The sequence below is a fragment of the Rhinoderma darwinii genome, chromosome 12 (assembly GCF_050947455.1).
Source record: "Rhinoderma darwinii isolate aRhiDar2 chromosome 12, aRhiDar2.hap1, whole genome shotgun sequence".
Lineage (NCBI taxonomy): Eukaryota > Metazoa > Chordata > Amphibia > Anura > Rhinodermatidae > Rhinoderma > Rhinoderma darwinii.
In genome coordinates this window covers 60,930,501-60,951,182 of record NC_134698.1, presented here as the reverse complement: position 1 = coordinate 60,951,182, position 20,682 = coordinate 60,930,501, and the positions used below count along the sequence as shown (strand labels likewise).

The 20,682-nt window shown below is 43.4% G+C and overlaps 1 protein-coding gene across 8 annotated transcripts in view; it reads left to right on the top strand.

The window, feature by feature from the left end:
- The window catches only part of PTGR2 (prostaglandin reductase 2), a 126,589-nt gene that overhangs the window by 76,988 nt on the left and 28,919 nt on the right, over nt 1-20,682 (top strand). For 3 of the 8 annotated variants that reach the window (XM_075844779.1, XM_075844771.1, XM_075844780.1), the window contains exons 1-2: nt 9,287-9,324; nt 16,296-16,356. In XM_075844779.1, coding sequence (XP_075700894.1) covers nt 16,320-16,356 — 37 coding nt within the window. In that variant the 5' untranslated portion in view covers nt 9,287-9,324; nt 16,296-16,319. Of the gene's footprint in view, nt 1-9,286; nt 9,325-9,407; nt 9,444-16,295; nt 16,357-19,714; nt 19,772-20,682 lie in introns of those variants that run through there. The other 5 variants (XM_075844775.1, XM_075844772.1, XM_075844774.1 and 2 more) reach the window with 3 other exon arrangements.

Sequence of the window (20,682 nt, the reverse complement as noted above, 5' to 3'; positions counted from 1 at the left end):
ACCCGGAGGCCTTTGTTAGGCCTCCGGTTGCCATAGCAAACACCGGCTCCCCGCAATCGCATCGTGGGGTGCCGATGGTGCTGTAACTTCTTAAATGCGGCGGTTGCTTTTGACCGCCGCATTTAAGGGGTTAATCGGCGGGGATCACGGCTGTGATCCCACCCAATGTCTTCCCTCAGTATTAAGGCTGATAAGAGAAACCAGTACTGAGAGATGCCGGGCTGGGGGGTGCGCCTGTGCGCTCTGTTAGGAGCACAAGTAGATTAACGGGCTGCAGGCACAAGCACCAGCACTGCAGCTCGTTAATCTACATGGGTTGGTAGGGAAGGGGTAAAGCGACTAGGCTCCTGCAAGCAGACATAATTTTATTATGTAACTCTATGGCTGCGTTAAGAAAATAAGGGATTTGGAGCTCTTTATAAAAACAAAACAGAGTTCTAACCCCTATAAAAATAAATTGTCCCAAGTCCCCATGCTCCTTACCCACACGACCGCGGTGAGGAGGAGCAGTGGTCAGGCATCTACAGGAACAGCCTGTGGATAGGTGATAAATGTGGTGGGAAAATCCATACACAGCGTAAGTACTGCAGAATTTACATCCGGAATTTCCGTGTGAAAATTCTGCAGCATTTTTGCACCTGAAATGAACACGCTGCAGATTGAGAATCCGCACCAAAGGTCAATATCCGCACATGTTTTCCTCGAAGGGTTTTTACCACAAGAGATACTGATGGCATATTGATGTTATATCGGTGCCTAACCACTTGGACCACCACCTGTCTCCAGAATTGATGTGTTGCAATGCTTTGCGTAGCTCTTGGTCAAGATCGACACTATGTGAGTAATAAGCGCAAAAAAACACTTGATTCTATCTCTAAAGACATTTCTGAAAAGTAGCAATCTGTCTATAGTTTAACTAAGGACCCTTTTATGCCCGTTGCACACGACCGAGTGCCACCCGGGCCGTTTTTCACGGCATCCGAGTGGCACCCATAGTTTTCACAGACCCATTCACTTTAGCGGCTGAATAAGGTCCGTGAAAACGGACCGGACTTTACGATCCGTGAAGAGATAGAACATGTCCTATTTTTCCACAGATCACAGATAGGACCTAGCCAGCACACACGGTCGCGTCCATGAGGGACCAATATGAACACTCATTCCCAATCATTGCCTTGTGTAAACAGAGCAACGATCAGCCGATGAACGAGCAAACACTTGTTCATCGGCTGATTTTATCGTTTATGCAGCAAGAAATATTATCGTTGTTGGCAGCACATTGCTCCGTGTAAACAGGGAGATGTACTGCCGACATGATGGAAATGTATGGGGACGAGTGATCATAGTAACGATCGCTCGTCACCATACATTACTGATTATTGCTTCTTTTGAAAGGAGCAAATGAGTGCAGATTAACGAGATGTCTTGTTGATCGATGCTTGTTTTCACAGCCCTTATTGGCCGGCGTAATAGGACCTTAACCCCTTAGTGTCTAAGCCTGTTTTGGCCTTGTGGACACAGCCGATTTTTGCAAATCTGACGTGTTACTTTATGTGGTAATAACTCCGGAATGCTTTTACCTATCCAAGTGATTCTGAGATTTTCTCGTGACATGTTGTACTTTATGATACTGAAAAAATGTAGTCGTTAAATTCAATATTTATTTGTAAAAAAACACCAAAATTTGCAAAAATCTTTTTTTTCTAAATTGTGATGTATCTACTTGTAAAACAGATCGTAATACCACACAAAATATTTACTAGTTAACATTTCCTATATGTCTACTTTATATTTGCATCGTTTTTTGAACGACCTTTTATTTTTCTAGGACGTTACAAGGCTTAGAACTTTAGCTGCAATTTCTCCTATTTTCAAGAAAATTTTAAAAGGCAATTTTTTTTAGGGAACAGTTCAGATCTGAAGTGGCTTTGAGGGCCTTATATATATGGAACCCCCACAAATCACCCCATTTTAAAAACTGCAGCACTTAAAGTATTCAAAACAGCATTTAGAAAGTTTCTTAACCCTTTATGCGTGTCACAGGAATTAAAGCAAAGTGGAAGGGAAATTTGAAAATTTGCATTTTTTTTTGCAGAAATTCCATCTTAATCCATTTTCCCTGTAATACCGAAGGTTTTTACAAGAGAAACACAACTTAGAACAATTTCTCGCATTTTCAAGAAAATTTCAAAAGGCTATTTTTTCAGGGACCAGTTCAGTTCTGAAGTGGCTTTGAGGGCCTTATATATTAGAAAGTCCCCATAAAACACCCCATTTTAAAAACTGCAGCCCTCAAAGTATTCAAAACAGCATTCAGAAATTATTTTAACCCTTTAGACATTTCACAGGAAATAAAGCAAAGTAGAGGTGACATTTATAAACTTCAATTTTTTTTTACGAAATTCATTTTTAATACAGTTTTTTCTGTAACACAGAAGGTTTTACGAGAGAAACGCAACTCAATACTTATTGCCCAGAAATATCCCAAATGTGGCCCTAGTGTGGTAATGGACTGAAACACCAGCCTCAGAAGCAACGGAGCACCTGGTGGATTTTGGGGCCTCTATTTTATTAGAATATATTTTAGGCACCATGTCAGGTTTGAAGAGGTCTTGTGGTGGCAAAACAGTGGAAACCCCCCAAAAGTGACCCCATTTTGGAAACTACACCCCTCAAGGAATTTTTCAAGAGGTATAGTTAGCATTTTTAGCCCACAGTTTTTTTGCTAAACTTATTGGAACTGGTCTGTGAAAATTAAAATCTACTTTTTTTCTGAAAAAACATACAATGTTTTAGTTTTTACAAGGAATAAAGGAGAAAAAGCACCCCAACATTTGTAAAGCAATTTCTCCCGATTACGGCAATACTGCATATGTGGTAATAAACTGCTGTTTGGACCCACAGCGGGGCTCAGAAGGGAACGAGAGCCATTTGGATTTTGGAGCGCAGATTTTGCTGGAATGGTTTTCGGTGCCATGTCGTGTTTGCAAAGCCCTGGAGGGACCATTAGGGTATGTGCACACACACTAATTACGTCCGTAATTGACGGACGTATTTCGGCCGCAAGTCCCGGACCGAACACAGTGCAGGGAGCCGGGCTCCTAGCATCATACTTATGTACGATGCTAGGAGTCCCTGCCTCGCTGCAGGACAACTGTCCCATACTGAAACAGTTGTCCTGCAGCGAGGCAGGGACTCCTAGCATCGTACATAAGTATGATGCTAGGAGCCCGGCTCCCTGCACTGTGTTCGGTCCGGGACTTGCGGCCGAAATACGTCCGTCAATTACGGACGTAATTAGTGTGTGTGCACATACCCTAACAGTGGAAACTCCCCAAAAGTGACCCCATTTTGGAAACTACACCCCTCAAGGAATTTTTCTAGGGGTATAGTTAGCATTTTGACCCTACACGGTTTTTGCTGAATTTATGGGAATTATGCCGTGAAATTGAAAATCTAATAAAATTTAGTTTTAGCTCCGATTTTTTCATTTTTACAATAGATAAAGGAGAAAAAACACCCCAGTATTTGTAAAGCAAACTCTTCTGAGCACAGCAATACCCCATATGTGGTAATAAACTGCTGTTTGGACACATGGCGGAAGTTAGAAAGGATGGAGCGCCATTTGACTTTTGGAGCTCAAGTTTTGCTGGAATGGTTTGCGGCCCCATGTCACATTTGCAAAGCCACTGAGGGGCCAAAATAGTGCAAACCCGGCAAAAGTGACCCCATTTGGGAAACTATACCCCTTGTGGAATTTATCTAGCGGTATAGTGAGCATTTTGACCCCACAGTTTTTTTTACTGAATTATTGGGATTATGCAGTGAAAATGAAAATCTACATTCTTTCCACTAAAATGTTAAATTTTTTTCATTTTCACAAGGAATAAAGGAGAAACAGCACCCCAACAATTGTAAAGCAATTTCTCCCGAGTACGGCAATACCCCATATGTGGTCATAAACTGCAGCTTGTATACACCGCAGGGCTCAGAATGGCAGGAGTGCATGTAGATTTTGGTTGATTGTTTTTTGGGCGCCATGTTGCATTTGCAGAGCCCCTGAGGTACCCGTACAGTAGAAACCCCTGAGAAGTGACAACATTTTGGAAATGTTACCCTTCAGGGTAATTATCTAGGGGTGTACTGAGCATTTTGATCCCACTAGTGTTTCATAGATTGTATTAGAAATAGGCAGTGAAAATGAAAAATTATTTTTTTTCCCCAAAATATGTAGTTTTGCACCAAATTTTTTTTTCCACAAGGGGTAATAGGAGAAAGAACAACACATAATTTGTTACCCAATTTCTCCCGAGTATGGCAATACCACATGTGTGGCCCAAAACTGCTGTTTGGGCACATGGCAGAGCTCAAAATGGAAGGAGTGCCATGTGGCTTTTAGAGCATAGATTTTGCTGGGCGCCATGTCGCATTTGCGCTCTTAGGTACCAGAGTAAAGTGTAAAACCATGAGAAGTGACCCCATTTTGTAAATTACACACCTCAAGGCATTTATCATTTGCCTGGACATATGACAGGGCTTAGGAGTGAAAGGCGCATGTGAGACCTAGTTTGGTGATTTTCACAGCATTAGCCCACAATGGCAGGGCTCTGGGGTCAAATAGTAAAACAAACCCCCAAGTAGTGACCCCCATTTTGGAAACTGCACCCTGAAGGCATTTTATTAAGGGGTGTAGTGAGCATTTTGACCAAACAGGGTTTTTTTTTCTATTAGAAATGAATGCTCAGTGGATGGTGCAAAGTGAAAATTGCAAATTTCCACAGGTTTTGGTGCACAATATTTTGTGCCCAGTTTGTGCCACTGAAGACAAATACCTCAAACTGTTAAGCGGGTTCTCCCGGGTATGGCGATGCCATATATGTGGACGTACACTGCTGCTAGGGCTCAGTAGCGCCATTTGCTTTTGGAGCGCAGATTTTGCTTAGTGGTAATTTTTTGGGGGGTTTTGCTGGTATTTCAGTTTATGATGTGGGGGCATATGTAAGCTGTGCGGAGTATATCAGGGCATAATAAGAGGGTATAATAATGGGGTAAATAAATAATTATCCACAGATGTGTGGCCGGTGTCGCACTGATAAATGGCGCCCGATCTTATCCGCTTTTGGACACTCTGCACATTTTGCGTCGCCATATTCTTTATTTTTTCTCCACCAGAGCTGGGTGAGGGCTTATTTGTTGTGGGACAATCTGTAGATTTCATTAGTACCATTTTGGGGTACATGCGATTTTTTGATCACTTTGTATTTAATATTTTTGGCAAGCAAGGTGACCAAAAACCTGCAATTCTGATGTGTTTTATTATTTCTTTTTTTACGGCGTTCGCCATGTGCTATGAATGACAATTTTACTTTATTCTGCGGGTCGGCGCGATTACGGCGATACCAGATGTATATGGTTTCTCTTATGCTTTGCAGCGTCTACACGATAAATTCACTTTTGTTTCAAATAATTTATTTTTTGTGTCACCATATTCTGAGAGCCATAACTTTTTTATTTTTCCGTCAAAAAAGCTGTGGGCGGGCTTGTTATTTGCGGGACGGGCTGCAGTTTTTAATGGTATCATTTTGGGGTACATGCAACTTTTAGATCCCTTTTTATATTCTGTTTTGCGAGGGGTTGTGACTAACAAACAGCGATTCTGGAATAGTTTTTTATAAAAAAAAATTACGGTGTTCACCGTACAGGTAAAATAGCGTGATATTTTTATCGTTTGGGTCGTTACGGACGCGGGGATACCGCATATGTGTACTTTTTTATGTTTTTTCCTATAATAAAAGACTTATTATAGGAAAAAAGGCTGTTATAGTGTTTTTTAACATGAAACTTATTTTTTTTTACTTTTTTACAACATTTTTATTAACTTGTTTTAACTTTTTTTGTGTCCCACTTAGGGAACTTTAAGACATGAAGCCCTGATCGCTATTCTAATACACTGCACTACCTACATAGTGCAGTGTATTAGAGCTGCCTCCCGGCGGGGCCTAATAGGCTTCCGTACTAGGAAGCGATTGTTAGGTTACGGTTGCCATAGCAACCATCGGAACACCCGCGGGTGCCGATGGTTGTCATTAGCAACCATAGGGTGCGATCTAATCACTTAGATGCAGCGATAGCTGCATCTAAGGGGTTAATCGGCCGGATCGGAACCTAGGTCCGGTCCTGGCCATTAGAGCACGATGTCAGCTGTGACAAACAGCTGACACCCGCGCCCGTGGCAACCATCGTGGTTGCCGACAGGCTACAACACACTTCGATGCATCGATCACGTTGATCGATGCATCAAAGGGGTTAATCGGCCGGATCGGAGCCTAGCTCCGGTCCTGGCCGTTGCAGAGGGGTGTCGGACCGCTGATATCAGCGGTGATAGCGCTGGCTCAGCTTCTGAGCCAGCGCCATCACATATACACATCATGGAGCTGTGATTGGTCAGTCTGCTTTGACTGACCAATCACAGCGATCGCCGGCAGGAGACCGCTGTGAATGGTCCCCTGCCGTCTTACTGTGCCGGTCAACTGTCATAAACAGTTGACGGCACAGTTCTGTCACCTTGTCCTTTGACAGGGTGACAGTTTTTAGCCAGGACGCACCGGTACGTTCCTGTGCCTTAAAGCACTTCAATGCAGGACGTACCGGTGCGTCCTGGTGCGTTAAGGGGTTAAAGCGTAACTAAACATTCGATCAACTTTTTATTTTCTAGCAGCATGTGTAATATAAATATAATTTGTAATAAACTTTATTAATGAATTTGGGCTCCTTTCAGTAGCAGAAGCGCCTCTCACACACACTATAGTCCGGACAGTAGCAGAGCTGTCATTCCCCTCCCTGCCGGTTACAGTACAGTGGACAGGGGGAAGAGGGGACAGGAAGGGGGTGCCAGACCTGCGCCCAGTGGTGTAGCTATAGGGGTCGCAGCAGTCGCACTTGCGATCGGGCCCCTAAGCCACACTAACGCTGACTGGGCTGTACTAAGGAGGAGGAGGAGCCAGGATAATAACACTGCCGCACTCCGTGCTGTGTCAGGCTGCAGTGATGGACTTGCATTCACTGCTGTTTTACTTCCCCGTCATTAGGATGGATTTTCTGTGCGCACTGGTCTCTGTGCCTGGGTGATTCTCCCCCTTCCCTCCGGCAAAGAGTCTCAGGACACTGTAATCTGAGCTGCTAATTAGCATTAGATAAGACTAGGACTGCTCCGTCCCCCCCCCCCCCCCGCGAGCTACACTGTTTCCGTAACTACCATTCCGTTCTATGTGACTTACGGAAACAGCCTAGCTCAGCAAGCTACGCGGTTTACGTAACTCACGACCATATAACCTCTTTCATGGTCGTAACTCACCTCGTTCAGCCGCAACACAGAGCGGCTGAACAGGGTTTAGGGGGCCCCGTTCTGGAGAGAGGTGCGGGTCCCAGAGGAGAGACCCGCATCTATCTGACATTTATAACATATCATGTGGATATGTCATAAATGTCTCTCATGGGAAAACCCCTTTAAGGGCTGGTATTGGCACCAGGCAAACCCGAGCAGATGACTGGGCCCATGATGATCTGGGTAAACATGCTCCAACTAATATCTTGGTACACTTATACAAAGGAACACTATAGGAGCAGTAACCCCTTCCTTGATGCATCAGATATGTTAGGGCCTTATCTACTCACAGCAACGGAAACGCGGTCTTTGTAGCAGATCTCGTACGCATGAAAAAAACACATGATTATATAACTACGTTAACGGGTAATTTTCTTTTCATAATGAAATATTAGGAAAGCCGGCAGGAGCCTGGTCTTCTATGGTCATGACAAAACGGCTGTTTCTATGGTAAATGTTTGTGGTGTCACAAGGAACAGTGTGATTTCTTTTATTAATTTAGTAAAGGTAAAATCTAATCAGTTCTGCTACTGTTCCTGCGCAGGCAATTTGTTAGCAAAATTGCAGCTTTCCCAGGCCATTAATGAGAAAAACGGAATGAATATATTGTAGTCGACATGAAACATCTTCAAATCCATTTCATGTTCATAAGTTAGCCTTCCGCTAGCTCTAAAAAAAAAAGGTGCATCAATTTTAGGGTTCATGTATAATCCTGTATTACAGCTCCATACAACCTCTGGGTTTTTCGGAGCCGTAATACGTCACCCATGAAAGTCTATTGAGCCCTACTGTACCCCATACTGAAGCATGCAGTCTCTCTATTAGATGGCGGTAATCTCAGCTGAAAGCATTGCTGTAAGTAGTCCTCATACAGCCGCACACGGAGTGCTTATGGCTCCGCAGTACTGAGCTGCAGGTACTCAATGTGCCTCTGTAAAAACTGCGCTGTGTGAATGAAGTCGTACGGCAGTCTTCACTGTAGAGAGTAGCTCATATGTCGTGTCAAATTACGACTACTTACTACTAGTCTGGGTTGTTCTTCCGTCCGGCCTGTTCCTGCACACTGCGATGTGGGGGGAAGGGATGTGACAACCTCTGAGTGTTGGGGTATGTTCAAACGGCTTATTTTTAGGCGTGTTGCGGAGCGTAAAACGATCGTATTACGCTCCAAAATACACGTGAAATACGCCTGCAAACCGTTTCCTATTGATTTCAATAGGAGATGCACTGTGTAGTTCATATGAGTATTTTTATGCTGCTGAATTAAAAAAACGCCTCGTAAAAAAAGAATATGGATTCATAAGTAAAAGCCAATCCCCCCATAACAGCCTCCTTTACCAGCATCATCACAGTAACACCATTGCCAGCAGCGTCCTGCCAATAGTGACAGCAGAGCCCCCAATAAGAATACTGTCAGTAGAGTTCTTTCAATGAATAAGACTGTCAGTAGAGTTCCCTAAATTAAGAATACTGTCGAGCAGAGTTCCCTCACAAAAAGCGCTAGAAGCGTTTACCTTCAAGGAGCCATATAATTCAATTATACAATTTCTAAATGCCTGCAGCCGCCACTAGGGGGAGCTTACTACATATATATTTATACAGCTCCCATTAAAGTCAACGGAAGCAATATGAATAAAAATGCAGTTAGCGCCCCCTAGTGGCAGCTGTCAGTGACCTTTGCGGCAGAACCTCCCGGACACTGGAATAGCAGGCAAGATACATATAAATTGTGCCTAATATCTGTACCTTTAGTAAATAATGGTTAAATTTATATTATTTATAAAACACACCAGTTTCTGTACTAATACAACAGGACTAGCCCGCTACGTGTGATAAAGGCTCACAGCCTAATTTCATCGAACACGCCTCCAGTGATGGCCGCTAGCGCATGCGCATTAGAGGTCTCTGGGTTAACAGGAAGTTTTAGTGCGGCATCTCTGGTGAGTGGTCACGTGATCCGTCCCTTGCGTTCATTTCTCACTTTGGGTTTTTTTGTAGCGGGAAAAAGTAACCCCCCGCAGGCTGCAGCAATACTCACTGACACATTACAGTCTAGAAGGTCAAGGAGATGCTGCCATAAGCAAATATTGTAAATTACGCCCTTGCAATGTCAAATGTTAATTTCTACCAGCCCCAAGTAACCATTACATCAGAGCAGGGGCATAGCAAGAATCCATGGGGCCCCAAAGCAAAACGGAGAGGGGCCCTCTCCACCATGACCAGCTTGCAGCATGTTCAGAACATGAAAATCATGGTTGTTGTGCGCTATTTAATGCGCAGTGATGTCATCCCATAGAGACAAAACACGTGATGTCACAGGGATAATGAAGTCACTGCACAGGAATCATGTATATATGATGTCACACTACAGAGTTACTGCATAAAGTGAAGTTATAGCACCAGAATTATATATATATATATATATATATATATATATATATATATATAGTGATGTCACAGTACAAGGATAAGACTCATAATATTAGAGCACAGGGATAATGCACCCCAAAATGTCACCAAGGCACAATGTGACATCGCAGCAGAGGAAAAAATGCACACCATGATGTCACAGTACAAGGATAATTCACACTGCAGGGGCATAACAAGTAATAGGGGTCCCATTACATTTGACAAGATCCCCATCCAACATCCATAGTTACTGCAATTTACATCAGAGTGGAGCCGGACCCCCTTAGATGTTGGGCCCCATAGCTGCTGCTATGCCTGCTACCCCAGTAGTCATACCTCCCAAACGTCCCGGATTCCGGGCAGTGTCCTGGGCGTCCGGTGGTATGTCCCGGTTTCCAATGGTGAAGCAAGGAGCTCACTCTTCACCATTTACTATGAAGCATCGGCTGTGAGCACATACTGTATGGGGTTATCTAAGGGGACATTATACTGTATGGGACATCTGTATGGAGGCATGTATGGGGGCATTATACTATGTGGGGGCAGATATTTGGCATTATACTGTGCGGGAGGTACTATAGGGGATTATACTGTGTGGAGGCACTATGGGGGATTATACTGTGTGGAGGCGCTATGGGGGGATTATACTGTGTGGAGGCATTATGGGGGACTATACTATGTGGAGGCGCTATGGGGGGATTATATTGTGTGGAGGCATTATGGGGGATTATACTGTGTGGAGGCATTCTGGGGGATTATACTGTGTGGAGGCACTATGGGGGATTATACTGTGTGGAGGCACTATGGGTGGATTATACTGTGTGGAGGCACTATGGGTGGATTATACTGTGTGGAGGCACTATGGGTGGATTATACTGTGTGGAGGCACTATGGGGGATTATACTGTGTGGAGGCACTATGGGGGATTATACTGTGTGGAGGCACTATGGGGGATTATACTGTGTGGAGGCACTATGGGGGATTATACTGTGTGGAGGCACTATGGGGGATTATACTGTGTGGAGGCACTATGGGGGATTATACTGTGTGGAGGCACTATGGGTGGATTATACTGTGTGGAGGCACTATGGGTGGATTATACTGTGTGGAGGCACTATGGGTGGATTATACTGTGTGGAGGCACTATGGGTGGATTATACTGTGTGGAGGCACTATGGGTGGATTATACTGTGTGGAGGCACTATGGGTGGATTATACTGTGTGGAGGCACTATGGGTGGATTATACTGTGTGGAGGCACTATGGGTGGATTATACTGTGTGGAGGCACTATGGGTGGATTATACTGTGTGGAGGCACTATGGGTGGATTATACTGTGTGGAGGCACTATGGGTGGATTATACTGTGTGGAGGCACTATGGGGGGATTATACTGTGTGGGGGGCACTATGGGTGGATTATACTGTGTGGAGGCACTATGGGGGGATTATACTGTGTGGGGGGCACTATAGGGGATTATACTGTGGAGGCACTATGGGGGGATTATACTGTGTGGGGGGCACTATGGGGGATTATACTGTGTGGGGGGCACTATGGGGGATTATACTGTGTGGAGGCACTATGGGGATATTAGACTGTGCGGGGGGCACTATGTGGCAATAACAAAGGGCATTAGAGGCGTGACTTAAGGGTATGTGCACACGCTTACTAAAAAACTTCTGAAAATACGGAGCTGTAGCAACTCGCGTTTTTCGCTGTATTTTTTACTGCCATTTTTGGAGCTGTTTTTCTATAGAGTCAATGAAAAATGGCTGAAGAAGTGATCTGCACTTCTTTTTCGTGGGCGTTTTTTTACATGCCCGTTTTTCAAAATGGCCGCGTAAAAGAGCGCCCCGTCAGAACAGAACGCAGTTTTTCCCATTGAAATCAATGGGCAGATGTTTGGAGGCGTTCTGCTGCCGATTTTCCGTCCGTTTCCGGCCCGAAAAATGGCAGAAAATAAGCCGTGTGCACATACCCTCACAGGGAAAAAACTTGCCTCATCTGTTGCCCCTCTTTGCAGCACTGGAAATTTGCGAGGTATGCCGGTAGTTATGCACAATTGACGCTAAGTCCAGAACTGTTCTGACATGTCTTTTAAACTGGACATTGACGTAAACCTTTTTCATGATGAGCTTCCAAAAAATGTTTTTATTTATTTTTTTATCCGTATGCCTGACGAACAAATATTTTCCATGGAAAATTGCAGTATGAGAAATATGTGGGAAATTTAATATTGGTGCAAAATGCATTAAATTCTTCAACAGGGCGCACACCCTCGCCCTGTCAACAAATCTGGTGTAGACCAAAAAGGTTGGACGTGGTGTTGTATGTCACCATTTTTCTTAGTAGAAAAGTGGCAAAAAAATGTTGAAAATTATATTCCATACCCTTATGGCCAACCTTAGACATTTCAAAAGAATATAATGGTTGGTGTTAAGAAGACATTAATGATGTCATGACACTTGGTCAAAAAAAGTTAAAACCCCTTTTGTTATGACTCATTCATTCACTAATGCATTTAGTGGTGTGATGATATCACAGCAATAAAATAAATGGGATTTTAATAAATGGCAGATCCAGAATTTGAGAAATGCATGTGTCAGACATAAAGAAATACCATGTGAGAAGATCATGAAATAAATTAAAGGAGTTGTCCAGGATTGCAAAAAAGTTTTCAGAAACAGCGCTACATTTGTCCATGGGTTGTATCTGGTATAGCATTTTAAGGATAAGCTGCATTACCAGACATAGCCTGAGGACAGACATGGCGCTGTTACTGGAAAATAAGCAAACACTTTTGTCTTTGTATTCCTGACTTTATTATGTGGTTCATTGATGTATAAAATCATACATTTAAAGAGGCTCTGTCACTACATTATAAGTGGCCTATCTCCTACATAAGGAGATGGGCGCTATAATGTAGGTGACAGTAATGCTTTTTATTTAAAAATGATCTGTTTTCACTACTTTATTAGCGATTTTAGATTTATGCTAATGAGTTGCTTAATGCCCAAGTGGGCATGTTTTTACTTTAGACCAAGTGGGCATTGTACAGAGGAGTGTATGTCGCTGACCAATCAGCATCCTGCACTCCTCTCCATTCATTTAGTCAGCGCATAGGGATCCTGCTAGATCCTTATGTGCTGTCTTATACTGACACATTAACAATACTGAAGTGTATAGACAGTGAATAGACATTCCACGGGATGTCTATTCACAATCTCTGCACTTCGGTACTCTGTCTATGGTAGTTACAGCAGAGGAAGCGTAATCTCGTTGTAACCTGTCATTTACCGCGTAATCTCGCGAGATTAAGCTTGCTCTGCTGTAACTACCACAGACAGAGTAACGAAGTGCAGAGATTGTGAATAGACATCCCGTGGAATGTCTATTCACTGTCTAAACACTTCAGTATTGATAATGTGTTAGTATAAGACAGCACATAGTGATCTAGCAGGATCCCTATGCGCTGACTAAATGAATGGAGAGGAGTGCAGGATGCTGATTGGTCACTGATTGGTCAGCGTCATACACTCCTCTGTACAACGCCCACTTGGTCTAAAGTAAAAACACGCCCACTTGTGCATTAAGCAACTCATTAGCATAAATCTAAAATCGCTAATAAAGTGGTAAAAATAGATCGTTTTTTTTAAAATAAAAAGCACTATTGTCACCTACATTATAGCGCCGATCTCCTTATGTAGGAGACAGGGCACTTATAATGTGGTGACAGAGTCTCTTTAACTGTATAACTGAAATGTGTGGGGTTTAGCTGCACTACCACACAGAATTTGGAGACTTGTGTGGTGCTGTTTTTGGAATCCATAGCGGAATACAGTAGCGACAAGTTGCATGAGTTTTGAACATGTCTCATCCACACGCTGCAGACATTTTCCATGCGGACGTGGATTATTAAATCCGCAGAATGTAAATTTCTGCTGCGGAAAATGCAAAGATTTGTTGTGGATTTTCTCCATTGAATTCAAAGGGGAAGAAGAAATCTGCAAGCAAGTCCAAGTGTTACGGATTTAACTTCAGATCCGCAGATAAACTGCAGCAAAATCTGCAAATCCAGATAGTTTCAAATAAAAAACACTTCACTTCCCTGGCGCTTTTGTGGCAACATTTCCCAAGTCCAATGTGGATCTGTGTACACCCAACCTCCAGCGATGTCGTGTTGACACAGAACCGCTGCAGCCGGTCGCATGATGTAGCGGTCACAAGCGACACATCATCGCTGGAGGTTGGGTGTACAGAGACTGGCAGGGGACCTGGGAAGCGCTGCCCCTGCGGCTGTCAGTGGATTGTGGACCTGGCTTTAGGCTGTGATTAGTATTGATCGTGGCATCTACGGCTGGGTATCGGCGGTTTCTCTAAATCCGGGCGTAACAGCAAGAGTTGTGTCCATAAAAGACAGGCCGTTTTCCATACATATGACTGTCCGTGTTGAGTCATCAGTGGGGTTTCCATGTGTCATCCGTTTTCCTCCTCCATGTTTCTCCTCTGCAGGCACTTCCTCATTTTACTTGTTTCTCTGTGCATTTCTTTAGCAACTGATACATGTAAAACGGACATCACGGATGTCGTCTGTATTCTGTCTGTGTATTTCACGCACCCATAGACTTCAATGGGCAAGACTGATCCGCAAAAACGGACCAGAATAGCACATGTGGTGAGTTTCACGCAATAGACACACGCTCTGTGAAAAAAACAAAGATGTGTGACAAGCCCCATTGAAGTGCATTGGTCAGTGTGCTGTCAGTTATTTAGATGGACAGCACACGGACGTGAAATACGTTCGCGGGAATAAGGCCTAAGACTGGGTTTCACATCAGGTCAGTATTTTGCATCAGCGTGCAAGCCAAAACCAGTGATGAAGCATAAACAGAAAAACTTTAATGGAAAGGTTTGTACCTCTTAAATGTTTTGGACCCACTTCTTGTTTTAGCTTACATATACTGACCTAAAAACGGACCCGTGTGACTGAGGCCTTAGAGAGCAACTGTTCTTGCACTGGGGCCCTGTGCTGTCTGCGTCTGCCCCTGATGTAGCCGTATTATATTTGTTTGGCGGTGACCAAATACTGCATTGATACTGAATTTACAGGACTTAAAGGGGTTTTCCGAGAAAGAGGCTCTGTCACCAGATTTTGCAGCCCCTATCTGCTATTGCAGCAGATAGGCGCTGCAATGTAGATTACAGTAACGTTTTTATTTTTAAAAAACGAGCATTTTTGCCCAAGTTATGACCATTTTTGTAGTTATGCAAATGAGGCTTGCAAAAGTCCAAGTGGGTGTGTTTAAAAGTAAAAGTCCAAGTGGGCGTGTATTATGTGCGTACATCGGGGCGTTTTTAATACTTTTACTAGCTGGGCGTTCTGATGAGAAGTATCATCCACTTCTCTTCAGAACGCCCAGCTTCTGCCAGATCACGCTGTGATGTCACTCACAGGTCCTGCATCGTGTCAGACGAGCGAGGACACATCGGCACCAGAGGCTACAGTTGATTCTGCAGCAGCATCAGCGTTTGCAGGTAAGTAGCTACATCGACTTACCTGCAAACGCCGATGCTGCTGCAGAATCAACTGAAGCCTCTGGTGCCGATGTGTCCTCGCTCGTCTGACACGATGCAGGACCTGTGAGTGACGTCACAGCGTGATCTGGCAGAAGCTGGGCGTTCTGAAGAGAAGTGGATGATACTTCTCGTCAGAACGCCCAGCTAGTAAAAGTAGTAAACACGCCCCGATGTACGCACATAATACACGCCCACTTGGACTTTTACTTTTAAACACACCCACTTGGACTTTTGCAAGCCTCATTTGCATAACTACAAAAATGGTCATAACTTGGCCAAAAATGCTCGTTTTTTAAAAATAAAAACGTTACTGTAATCTACATTGCAGCGCCGATCTGCTGCAATAGCAGATAGGGGCTGCAAAATCTGGTGACAGAGCCTCTTTAATGTTTGTAATTTATTAATGTAAATACATTTGTAATATACTTACATTTTCCAAATTGGCCCAGTTTCCAGATGCTGACGTGGGGTACTTGACGGGTGACGTCACTCTCCGGCCATTGTGTTGATCTTAAATTATTTTCGGGTATACGACACGTCACTTGTGACGTGCCATGTATGGGCTGTTCTGTTGTACCGCCCTTAACGCGCATGCATGAATTGAAGATATAAATGACATACTGTACAACATCAACAAATACATCCGGTTGATCAGATGTTATTGCCAGGGAAATATTCATCCAATTCCGCCAGAGCAGAAGCTGCTCATACATAGCGGCTCTCCTCTCTTGACATCAGAGGTTGGGATATGGACACGGGAGCCCTTTAATGTGTGCAGGTCTTTGTAATAAGAGTATCACCTTTCGTTTAATAAAAACTATTTACAGGTTCGTACGATAGGGGATAGTTTATTTTTTTTGATACATGTGCAGTAATAGTGTATAAATACTTCTGGGGAAAATGACCAAAAGCTTGTTCTTGTTTTAGGTCACTACAGAAGAACTTGAAAGCATGAAGGTTAAGAGAGTTGTGTTGGCATCTAGGCCAGGTAGGTGATTTATTTTTGTCTTCCTTAAAGGGGTATTCCGGAACTAAAAAATTACATTTATTTAAATAAAACAATGAAAATGATATAACTTTACAATGTACTTACGTTTCATCAGATGGCTGTAGCGTCGTATATCCTCCTCCGTCACCGCCCCCTTAGTGAAGCAAAATCTGCACTTCCTGTGCAGACCCGTCCATTTAGTCTTCTGCCTTGCTTCCGGTTTCCGGCTTTCACACTGTACGGTTATGTCACAAATGACGTAACCGTACCACGTGCTTCTTTATCTCAGAGCATGTGTGGTTAACACACTCCACCGCGCATGCTCTGTGAAATTATAACCCCTTATAAATTACCGACGGAATACGAAGTTGCGGGAATAACGGCCGTTTCGGCCATCTTCCCGACAGGTGCAGGAGCTGTGACAGCTGCTGTCTCGTACAGCAGCTGCCGCAGCTCCTACAGCGGGTACCGATCGCTGTGTCCCCGCTGTCTAACCCCTTAAAAGCCGCGTTCAATAGAGATCGCGGCTTTTTAGGGGTTAAGTTACCATCGCCGGCCTGCTACACGATAGCGGCCGGCGATGGTTACTATGGCAACCGGACACCAAACAATGGCGTCCGGCTATGCCATCGACGGAAGCCTAATGGGTCCTGACAAAGTCAGGACCCACTATGCTTGCTGTCAGTGAATAGCTGACAGTTCTAATACACTGCACTACGCATGTAGTGCAGAGTATTAGAATTGCGATCAGGGCCTCCTGCCCTCAAGTCCCCTAGTGGGACAAAGTAATAAAGTAAAAAAAAAAGATGTGTAAAAATAAGAAAATAAAAGTTTAAAAAAATCCCCTTTTTTTCCCTTATCAGTCCTTTTTTATGAATAAAAATATATAAATAAATAAAATATACATAATTGGTATCGCCGCGTCCGTAACGGCCTGAACTACAAAATTATTTTGTTATTTATCCCGCACGGTGAACGCCGTAAAAGAAAATAATAATAAACCGTACCAAAATCACAATTGTTTGGTCACTTCACCTCCCAAAAAATTTATTAAAAATAGATCAAAAAGTCGCATGTCCCTAAAAATGGTCCTGATCGAAACTACAGTTCGTTACGCAAAAAATAAGTCCTCGCACGGCTTTATTGATGGAAAAATTATAAAGTTCTGGCTCTTAGAATAAGGTAACACAAAAAGTGAATGATTGTTTACAAAACGTATTTTATTGTGCAAACGCCATAAGACAAAAGAACTATAAACATCTGGTGTCACCGTAAGGCCGAGTTTACACGAGCGTGTGCGTTTTGTGCAAGCAAAAAGCGCGGCGTTTTGCGTGCGCAAAAGGCAATTAACAGCTCCGTGTGTCAGCCCTTTATGATGCGCGGCTGCCTGGTTTTCGCGCAGCCACCATCATTATGACACTCCGTTTGGATGTTTGTAAACAGAAAAGAACGTGGTGCTTTTCTGTTTTCATTCATCCTTTACAGTGCTGTTGCGCGAATCACGCGCGTCCCACGGAATTGCTTCCATGCGACATGCGTGGTTTTCACCCACCCATTGACTTCAATGGGTGCGTGATGTGCGAACAGCGCACAAATATAGGACGTCGTGCGTTTCACGCAGCGGACATACGCTGCGTGAAAATCGCGCACCTGTCTGCACGGCCCCATAGACTAACATAGGTCCCTGCGACGCGCGTTGCACGGATGTATAACACGCTCGTGTAAATGAGCCCTAATCGTATCGCCCCGCAGAATAAAGTGAATATGTCATTTATAGCGCACGGTGACGCTGTAACAAAAATAGAATAAAAAAACAATAGTAGAATTGCTGTTTTTTTAGTCACCACGCCACTTAAAAATAGAATAAAAACTGATCAAAAAGCCGCATGCACCCCAAGAAAACTACAATGGATTCCTCAAGGGGTCTAGTTTCCAAAATGGGGGCACCTTTTGGGGGTTTCCACTGTTTTGGTACCAGAAGACCTCTTCAAACCGTTTAACCCCTTAATGACCGGGCCATTTTGCACGTTAATAACCAAGGATAATTTTTGTTTTTTTCACGGTCGCATTCCAAGAGTTGTAACTTTTTTTTTATTCCGTCGACATAGCCGTATAAGGGCTTGTTTTTTGCGGGACGAGTTTTATTTTGTAATTCCACCATTTTTAGATGCTTATAATATATCGATTAACTTTTATTAACTTTATTTTAGGAGAGAATTGAAAATAAGCAGCTATTCCAGCATTGATTTTCACGTTATAAATTTACGCCGTTTACTATGCAGCGTAAATAACATGTTAACTTTATTCTATGGCTCGGCACGGTTACGGGGATACCAAATATGTAAAGGTTTTATATGTTTTCCTACGTTTGCACAATAAAAACCCTTTTAGAAAAAAATTACTTGTTTTTGCATCGCCGCGTTCCAAGAGCCGTAACGGTTTTATTTTTCCGTCTATGTGGCCGTACGTGGGCTTGATTTTTGCGGGACAATGTGTAGTTTTCATTAGTACTATTTTGGGGTACATAGGACTTAGATTAATTTTTATTTAATTTTTTATGGTGGGAATGGGAGAAAAGAACGAATTTTGCCGTTGTTTTTTTGGACGCCGTTCATCCAGCGGTTTAATTAATGTGTTAATTTTATTGTTCAAGTGGTTACGATCGCGGGGATACCATATATGTGTATGTGTGATTTGTTTTGACACTTTTACTTTAAAAAAACCACTTTTTGGGCAAAAAAAGTAGTTTTATTTGATTTTCACTGTAATTTTTTTTTTGTTTTTTCACCAACTTTATTTAACGGATTGACATTTTTTTTTTAGTCCCACCATGGGACTTCACTATGCGATGTGCCGATCGCATATATAATGCTTTGGTATACTTCGTATACCAAAGCATTATTGCCTGTCAGTATAAAACAGAGGGAGCTCCCTCCCTCTGTCAAACACATTAGATGCCGCTGTCACTATTGACAGCGGCATTTAATGGGTTAAACTGCCGGAATCGGAGCGCGCTTCGATTCCGGCAGTTGCAGCAGGAGCCAGGCTGTGTATAACAGCCGTGCTCCTGCCGCTGATCGTGTGGGTACACTGGCAGTACCCGCGCCATCACAGGACGGATATATCCCTCCTCCTGCGCGAACTAGCAGCTGCAGAGGACTGATATATCCGCCCTTCGGCGTTAAGAGGTTAAAAACGCAGATATCCAGTGATTTCAGCTTGTGCTATCAGTAATAGAATGAGAGCACCAAAATGAAGACTGAGATTGCAGAAGTTAGTAGAGCTGGGTGTAGTAGGCGGAGCAAGTGCACTGCTGCATGCACATTGCATGCTGGGACTAGAGCAGTGCATGCAGGGAGGAGAAACACAGGAAGAGAAGAGGAATGAACTTACTGAGCAAAACAAACCTCTCAAGGTAAACAATAGGGAGTAATGTTACTAAAACCATTTATTATCAAGAAAAAGATAGTCAGAGTGCACTAATATATTAATAGAGGAACATTGCATTGATTTAAAAAAAAAAAAAAAGGATTGGAAAACCCCTTTAATTCCGCAGTTCAGCATCGGTAGGCAGAACAAGAGGTGACCCGATGCATGAAGCCCAAGTTGTACTTGCAGTACATTGCTAGGATATGCCATCACTTTATAATAGATGTGGGTCTGACTGCCAGCACCTTCATCGATCCTAAGAATGAAGGTGCCGGAGCTCTAAACCAGTGCTGCTTAAGGCTGTGTTCACACTGAGTTTTTTGCAGGAGGAAAATTCTTCCTGCAAAAACTGCTCCAGACGTTTTTTGCACAGTGGTTTGACAAAAACTCGTCAAAACACTCGTCAAGGCGTTTTTTCCCCGTTTCTGACTGATTGAAATGGGGTTTTGGAGGCGGAAACCGCCTCAAGATAGGTCATGTCGCTTCAATGGGAGGCATTTTCGGGCGGTTTTTGAGGAGTTTTGCGGAGCGGTTTCCGCTCAAAAAAACTAGTAAAAAAACTCAATGTGAACAGGGCCTAACAGTTCTTCCCTGCACAGGTGTGTTCATGGCCGCCTGTTGAGCGGGGAGCTGCAACACAGCAAACTTTTAACCTGCCTTAATCCTTTGTTTGAATAGGGCCCCACTGCACCATGATGACCCTAAGTATAGAGAGTTCAGAACTTGAAAAGGTTATGATTATTTTGGTCCCCACTCTGTGCCATGTGTTTTTCCGAATGCACAAGGATAATGCACTAAGTGGTCACGATAATTCATACAGCGATGTCACACTACTAGGATAATACACGCAGTGATGTCACAACTCAGAGAATTTACATGATTAAGTCACAATAAAGG